This window comes from Lethenteron reissneri, chromosome 43 (assembly GCF_015708825.2).
Source record: "Lethenteron reissneri isolate LAM-NWPU_2019-01 chromosome 43, ASM1570882v1, whole genome shotgun sequence".
Taxonomy (NCBI): domain Eukaryota; kingdom Metazoa; phylum Chordata; class Hyperoartia; order Petromyzontiformes; family Petromyzontidae; genus Lethenteron; species Lethenteron reissneri.
This window is the reverse complement of record NC_083821.1, coordinates 4,726,270-4,734,840: the sequence shown is the minus strand read 5'-3', so window position 1 is coordinate 4,734,840 and position 8,571 is coordinate 4,726,270. Positions and strand designations below refer to the sequence as shown.

General features: G+C 46.9%; 1 protein-coding gene across 1 annotated transcript; it reads left to right on the top strand.

Annotated features, from left to right (window-relative positions):
* The first annotated feature begins 2,381 nt into the window (after positions 1 to 2,381).
* On the top strand, positions 2,382 to 8,571 carry LOC133353223 (pro-opiomelanocortin-like). The gene is made up of 3 exons (XM_061569304.1): positions 2,382 to 2,415; positions 4,861 to 5,035; positions 6,877 to 8,571. The coding sequence occupies exons 2-3, from the start codon at positions 4,868 to 4,870 to the stop codon at positions 7,438 to 7,440; spliced, it is 732 nt and encodes a 243-aa protein (XP_061425288.1). The 5' UTR covers positions 2,382 to 2,415; positions 4,861 to 4,867; the 3' UTR covers positions 7,441 to 8,571.

Here is an 8,571-nt window from a genome sequence, read left to right as displayed (position 1 = left end):
TAGAACGCATTCATTGCTTTGGCTGAACGTCAGAGTGTAAGAGCCCAGAGCGTAACCCCTACACAGGCCGTGGCGGAGTAGTGCAGTTGGTAGCGCCCTCGCTTCCCATGCCAAAGGTCGCGGGATCGATCCCCGCGTCCTCCACAGGCGAATATATTTTTAAATCCTTTATATTAAGTTCGCTGCCACGCATATGAAGGATTTATAGTGAAAAACTTTGTTTTTACGGGTTATACTTATTCGTGAATTGTGTTGAATGCCACTCTGTGATTGTGCAAAACTCCGACCGAGACGAGCGTTTCCCTCCATGCACCCTACCACTGGAATAAACTTCCCCTTGCACATGAAGCAGTGCCCCCTCCTTAACCTCATTGCGTTCCTCCCGTCAAGCTACACATCTTCCCCATGGCCCATTCCTTTCATTGTCTCTCCCTTCGCCCCTCCACTCTTTCCCGTCCCTCCCCTATAGCCCTTATGTGAGCCTGTGTGCCCTCTGTTACGGTCACTCATTCATCGGCGCTTGCAAAGCCACTGCCATATACATCTCTCTATTGTTGTTACCTCTTTTAAACGACGTTAAATCACCTTGAGCCAAGGCGCTCTATGAATGTGTAGAGGAGTAAAATGGGGACGTGACGTCAGCTGTGCCGTTCAGTGCGATGACGTCACGTCTCCTCGGGTTACTTAAGGGAGACCCCGTGACGTAAGCGGGGTCACTGTGGGAACGGGTAAAGTAAGAAGGGTGAAGAGGGCACCAGGGGTAGAGAGAGGGATCGAATAGGGAGTCTGGTGAGAAGCCGGTGGTAGTAGCCGTAGAGGTGCTTCTCTCTCCGCTCGGTGGAGTCGGCAGAGTCCCCGATCCGACACGAGAGAGAGAGAGACCGGAGCGAGCCGGCAGGGACCCGGACTCAGAGTAGGACCCCCCTAGCCCCTGGGAGTTGTGTGCCCTGCTGTGTGTTATTGTAACAGCTTTAATAAACCCTGGCGGAAGCCCTTAACTTACCTCCGTCTACGAGTACGTCCGTCGGAAATTATCTACAAATGTAAAATAATATTTGTGCTTTTGCACCATTGCCAACGCAGCAGCAGCAGCAGCAGCATCTTCATCACCGACGAGCTGATGGTTCGCTTTAGTACCAACAATAGCAAGGTCATCACTTAATATCGCTTCCTGGGTACGTAAATTATGCTATTGTAAATATTCCTGGAAGGATTGACACTCCACGAATTTCAGTGACTGTCATCATTTTAGGGGCAGCGATTCCGTTTTTTTACTATTTAATTGTACATGTCGCGGATACAGTTTTTCTCAAATATTCTAAAAGTATCGTCAGCATACCGTTTACATAAATCATAAGCGAATGGTTGTCACAAAACACGGTCCAATTCACATATTATCGTGAGAGTAAAGATCACATTTGTTTTCAATGCATTGTTACATGCCAGTAATCAATACATAAATAGATCTCAGTGAAATTGGACGGCTGTCACTTTATTAGCTGTCTGTGAAGGTCAATGCAGGTAATTGAAACACGGATCACACCGATACTGCCAAGCGGCACCTGAATTAATTGGTCGTTTTATTGAATTATAATCATCCGAGAGTTATTAAGGACTCAGAAATGATGCTTTTCTAAGCTCCAGAAAACGATATGCCTTATAAAAAAAACATATCTTTGATAATCTATTAACAATTGGCTTCTGCATCCGGTGATAATGATGGTTCATCTTTGTACCATGTATGAGTATAATGACAGAGAGATTTTGTCAATTCCACTGCTGCATGAAGACCTCTCTATGTCGTGTGTCAGTCCACGGTGGTCGTTTGACCATACTTCACCAGCCTGGTAGGTGTCGGTTAGTAAAAAGGGGGGCGTTCAGGTGCGTACCTATATCAGATGGTTGCAAAATAAATATCAGTTTTGTCAGATTCACAGAGCGGTGCGCTAACCGCTTCGCCGCTACTCCCACCCCAGCGTGCAACTTGCGTGTTCATAGTCCCCGGACACGAATTTTTTTTTAAAGTAGACTAAAAAAAATAGGCACAGGTGGGAGAAAAGAAAAATTAGCCACACTTTGAAAACTGTTGATCAATTCTTCGCTTTTTTCCCCTGCGAATCGGTGCGACACGGCCACCTCGGAGAATTCTCGCGGCGAATGCGACGACTCGAACGCCTTTCCGTGGCGACGGTACGGGGAGTGAATGGAGACGGAGAAGGGGTTATGTCGTGATGACGTGGGACAACTCCTAGGCTGTCTGGACGGTGGCGTCACCCACAGCCCCCCACGGAGAGGGGGGGGGGGGGGCTCGGGGGGTTGTGGATTTCTGGGGATAAAAGGGACCGAGAGACACTCGGGGATTCATCCGCCTTTGCTCACAAGACGACGACGCCTCACCGCTCCTCACCTCAAGAGGTACGTAGGGTACGAAGGAAGTTCAACGTACATACGTTCAGGTGGTAACAGCGCGCGGGTAATCTCTGTACGTTTTATTTTAATAGCGATGTTTGGTTTTAATCCAGTGACACCTTTACCTGTTAGGTTTTTATTTTATTAGTAATAAATATTTACATATATATTTATGGACATGTACACAGTCATTATTTTGCCGATTAAAATTAAGGACATGTTTATAATTGTAGGATTTTGGCTATGATATTGTTAGAGCATACAGTGGCCGAATCTGGCTAATTTTGATGCATACATAAAAAAAAAACACTCGCTCCACCTTTAGGCTTTGGTAGTTTAATGTACAAATGATCAGGCTGGAAATAAATGTGTAAACTCTCTCTCTCTCTCTCAGCCACGTGCTTTCTTCCATTTAGCTCTGTCTGTGATGTTCATTCGAGGACTCTCTGCGTGCTGACTTTCCCAGTTGCATGCAATCGCTGATGCACTTAATGAACTGTCTTCCCCCACTTCTAGTGCATGTGCACATCGTAATAATGCGCAATGCGTGGGCTACTTTAGGAGGACACACGTGAGCTCTATAATATCAAGCATCGACATCGCTTGTAAAAAAAAATTCTAAGATTTGTACTCATTCAAAAAGGAGCTGGTCAAACATCTCTGGCAAGGCCCTCTTGAAAGCTATTTTAAGACCCAGACTTTGCTTGGCATGTAAAGAATATAATATATGATAAAACAGATTTATATTTGTTGCCCTCATAATTTTAAGTTATGTTCATTTTGACAAGCATAGCATTCAAGATTCAATTGTGTTTTTTTCCCCCCATGCAATGAGGATGGGATGGCCTCATCTCCTTTGCACAGCCATGAGCCGGTGGCGAAAATTCCACATTCATATGGTCTCAACCCGGTTAAACCTGAACGCACAAAGCAAATCCATCGCATTCAATAAACAATTTGTCTTATTTGAGCTCTGAGAATGAAACTAAAACCGAGCGACTGCCAAGCGACAAACACGTCTCTGTAGAAGTGTATGTGAAAATAAAGGTCAACTTGTAAGTATGTTGAACTTCTTTCGCACCTTACGTAGTCAACCGTGATCATTGCAGGTGCTGGGATCTCTGTGATATCTGCTTCCGTGGGTCGTTTTCTTTTGCATGGGGATATCCTCTGTTTCAATGGGACATTTCACGCCGTGACGCGACGTCGATATTACGGTTAAGATAAATAGCACCGTTCACTGTGGACACCCTTACAGACTATCGGGGTAGGTGCTCTTAGTGAGCACATATTGAGGTCGGCGTGAGGAGGTGCTGTTTGGCTGGTGCCAAATCAATCCGTGTAACTATGAACAAACACCATTTTATTTTAGCAAGTAAATACCCACTATGTTATGAGATATTTTTCAGAGGCGACCTGGCCACACGTGACGGCTCGTCGAAGTAGCTTATATCATACGTGGGACTTTAAAGTAGCAGCCAAATCATCTAAATACACTTTTCTAAATGTGGAGGAACCCGGAGAAAAATCCAAGCAACCAGCACGGGGAGAGAGAACACGCGAACTCCAAAAATACAACAGGCATCGTCAGGGTCGGGGATCGAACCTACAACCTCCTACATAGCAGGCGAAGGAGATAACCTATCCTGGACACAGCGCCCCAGCTTTTAAATGGTTGTTTAAAGCTGACTTGGCCAGCATTGTTTCTAACGTAATGCAGGGACAATGTCATTCCACGTATGTGACATCGTGCGGAAAATATAATTGAAGAAACATTAATCATTGCAATTGGCGTCATTGCTGGCACTGAAGTTTTCCCAACCAGTGATCCATAATCGATTGATGAAAACAATTCTGGACTGCCACGTGGTAATCACCGTACCATGTGTTCACCCAAAATAAAGCTTTGCTACGGTGGCGAGATGGTAACTACCTTTCCTGATATGGAGGAGGTTGTGGGTTTAATTCCAACCCTGACGCCTGTATATTTGGATTTTTATTTTATTTTTATTTAACTTTGATTAATTTTAATTTTAATTTTTTACCTACGTGACTTTACCGAAAACCTTAGAATATGAATCCTTGCAGTCACGAAAGCTTCAAATGTAGAATGTATATTTGGAGTTTGCTTTTCTCTCTCCCCGTGTGTTCGTGTGGATTTTTCTCTCGGTCCTCCGGTTTTTCCCTCCACGTTTAGAAACACGCGTTTAGATTATTTGACTGCCATACATTTGCACGCGATAAGCCACTTCGTTGAGCCTTCATTTGTGGCCAGGTTGCTTCTGAAAAAGAGCTGCATAACTCAGCGGGGCCTTACCTGGTAACAAAAAAGAAGAATCCGTTTTTAATAGTTCATCGTTACAGTTGGCATCATCGAAGGCGCTCAAGTTCGAGAATGGCCGATTCATGGGAAACCCGCTCTGGCCTGCTGTGCGCTCTGTTTCCCTGCAGGCTCACAATGGCCACCCCGAGCAGCGCTCCTACCCGGAGCTCCTCATTGCCGTGCCGTGTTGCTCTTCTCCTGTCGGGTCTCATCGCCCTCCTGGGTCCCGTGGCATCCAGGAGCGCTCCTCTCGTCTGCCTGCAGGCGTGCGAGAGCTGCCTGGAACCCGCCCAGACCGAGCCGGTACCGCTTCATGCGAAATAAAACAGTAGGAATTAGGGCTGCTTAAAAACGATTATTGATGAATCATTTATGGATTACATTTTTTAGGGTTTTTTTTAGGTTATTTTTTTTCGACGATTATCGTTAACGCAAAAAAAACACATTGAAGGGATTTCAACGATCCCCACTACTAGGAATGTACAGCAAGGCCAGTGGTTAGCGTTCAGGAATCAACCTCGTCAAGATGTGATATCAGCACAAAGAGACACATCGTATATACAACGGTCAGGGCTGTAAAAATGTAATGTTGGTGGGTAAGTTGAACAAGAGCAAATAGGAATAAAATTAGGACCTGTACATTATTGTTGTGACCGGATCCAGTGGTGATATCAGTATCATAGAGAGGAGGATTGTTTTTATCCCAATTATTACCTTTTTTCATTCGTACATTTGAACATTGCTTCATTACTTTACTCGCCATTTGAACTAACTAGGATTATTTTAGTAGCTATGATATCTTCATGAGGCTGATCCCTTTATAACTCGTTAATGATAACAAAAACGTCACATTTTTTTTTTTTAAATTGCTTATCTCTTTTCAATAAAAAAAAAACGAATATAAAGGCTTATTTTTTATTTTTGTATGTAACACTAAAGTGTTTGTTTCTGATCAAATGCATTATTAACAATGGATCTACAGCCTTGATAACAGCTGTGGCAGTTACCCAGAAGTGGCCAAAGGCTCATTCCTGGGTGTATTATGGGCACCGCAGTACGACTGCAGTCTAACTTGTATGGCGTCACTGCTGTTAGTCGAGAAAATCATTATCAAACCATGCATGTAACCAGGAAAGCCACAACAAAACTAAAGACCCCTTAACCCCGCACCTCCGATGGGCACGGTTGGCTACATAGCTGCGAAAGAAGTTCAACAAACATACATGCGTTGCGACGTTCGGGAAATTCCATAATCGGCTTGTGGGAGGAAGCCAGAACACGTAGAGAAAACCCATGCCCCAAAGCTCAGCACAGATAGATGCAAGGATCCATTGCTGCACTACAATCCCATTGGCCACCTCGTAACCCAAGCCCTAAAAACACCTTGTCGTTCCCAGAGAGTCGTTACATTCAAATTCTAACCAGGCCCCAAAAACCCTGCTTAGCTGGTTAGAGATTTAACAAGGTAAGGCACACTGGATATACTCTCCTGCCGCGGCATTCATAATGCTTGAACGGTTTTCGGTGTACGCTTTGAGAGCTTCTGCTATTCTATGCGTGGGGGTGGTGGTGCTGGCTGGCGGTACGTCACTGTGCTAATGTGTAACTGGGAAATGCATACAACTTGGAATGCGTGACCTGGTATTTTTTTCGTGTCCCCATCGCCCCCTTACCGCTGTTGGTGTTGGGGCAATCGACAGAATTTAGTGTTGAGCACTGCTCTCAAAAACACAACGATGAAGACCCCCCCCCCCCCGTATGGCCTTTAACAGACTGTCGGGGCAAGTGCTGTTAGCAAGCAGAACCACACACTCTCACCCATAGATCACCCGTTCAGCTGTAGACTCCACAGAGGCATGCTGCATCGGAGAGCACCCATTAAGGCCAACATAGCACACACGAGCCTTTGTCCTTTCAGTGCTAATGTTTACAGAATAAACTGGCTCCTCATTTATCAAAGGCTGAGTTGACCTAAATGAGGCACAGGACAAGTTTAGGCCCCGCTCGCCATTGATGTTCACCACGTTCTCCTAGGTGATGGTGCGGTGGTGGAAGCCTTCATTCAGCAGCGGAGAGATCGTGGCTCACGATGATGATGGTGATGCTAACAAAAACAACGCTCTCTCTTTCCACCGCGCGTGCAGCTCTGCTGGATGCAGTGCCTCGGGGAGTGCAGTCGCCTTGCGGCACCATCCGCTGACGGCTCCGAGATTGTGCTCCTAGGAGGAGGAGATGAGGCGCCAGAGGGAGGAGACGTCTCCGCCGACAAGCGGGTCCAAGAGAGCGCCGACGGCTACCGGATGCAACACTTCCGCTGGGGACAGCCTCTGCCCGGCAAGAAGCGGCAGCCGGAGCAGAGCCAGGGGGCCCCTCTTGGCATGGGGAGCGACGAAAACGCACGGGTGGTGAACGGAGGGCAGGCTTGGGACGAAGGCTGGACTCTCGACGACCAGGCAAACGAGGTGGACGCGCGGCAGTGGTCGGCGGCCCCCTCCAAGAAGGGCTCAGCGCATCTGAGCATGCAGAAGGAGAACCCGGAGCTCTACCAGATGAACCACTTTCGGTGGGGGCAGCCGCCGACGCACTTCAAGCAGAAGCGCTACGGCGGCTTCATGCGCAAGTCGCCGGGCTACGCGCACCTCAAGCCGCTGGTCACGTTCTTCCGAGATGTCATGAAGAACGACAGCCCAGCGATGCTCAATAATTAGGCGGCAGACCCTCCCCCCCCCCCCCCCCCCACCACCGAGCGACGGAGCGAAGGGGATCCATGTGCGGGCGGGAGGTTGTTGCCACAGTTGCCGTGGCTGTTTTTTTTTTTGGGAAGGTGATGCTGTAACAGCCCCGGTGCCTTACAGTTTCGGGAGACAAAGTGGCCCGTGAAATTTCACGGTGAGAGTGCCCCCCCTCCCCAAATCCCACCCCAAAACCTCCCGTTTCTCGGCACTTATGATTGTGATTTCTCATCAGCTTACAACACTATTCCCCGCCGTCAATTTCTCTAACCCCATAAGATTACAATGGTGAAAGTTGTACGGTTTATTTTATTTTTCGCCTCGGTCAAAAAGGGTGTGCGCAGCTCATCGGTAATACAACAGGGCCCTGGTTTTTTCCAGTCGGATTGATTTGACTGCGCAATGAAAACCAGTCCAAGTCAGCGCTGCGACTGAAACTGACTCACAGTTTCGAAGGAATCTTCTAAATAACTGAGATGGATAAGAAAAAATGTCTACAGTGGTTGGTGGCTAGGTTTAGATAAGATGCAACCAAAGTGTGGACAGAATGGCCTCGTATTTACCACCACCGTTATTGCCAAACACTGCCCCCTACACGACTGAAAACTATTGGGACACTCTGGGCAATTGCCCTCATTCACGAACGGTCCTCGTGTTTTTAATCGGTTCATTATAGCGATAAAAAAACTAAGTCTTTAAATCCACCCCCACCACCTTAAAAAAGTCACAAAAAGCCCGGCATGCTTTGCGAGTCAAGATGACTCCGCCATTCGTGTGCAATGTCGTGCTGGAATTTGAATTTGGTAAACGCCCGTGTTTCTATTCACCAGCACCAATGCGGACAAGACAGCATTACCTGCGCAATAATGACCACCTCTTTGTCAACTGATCCTCTCTCTTTAAAATCACACCCACCCGTATCAACGTTGTACTCCCAAACACGCTCTGGCATCACGCACAATGACCAATAATAACTCCCGATGCGCATTTAACTCCTCCGCGTGCGTTTTTTTCTTCAGTCCGCTGGTTATGACACTCTCTCGTTGTCGACACGCCACGTGCCTCTTTATGTGCTCACTTGAAATAAACACATGTAACCCACTTTTA

Bases quoted from the DNA above. Each gene is read 5' to 3' on its own strand.
- LOC133353223 (XM_061569304.1), top strand. From the start codon at position 4,868: ATGGCCACCCCGAGCAGCGCTCCTACCCGGAGCTCCTCATTGCCGTGC. The intron at 5,036-6,876 runs GTACCGCTTCAT...CCGCGCGTGCAG, and splicing joins AACCCGCCCAGACCGAGCCG to CTCTGCTGGATGCAGTGCCT.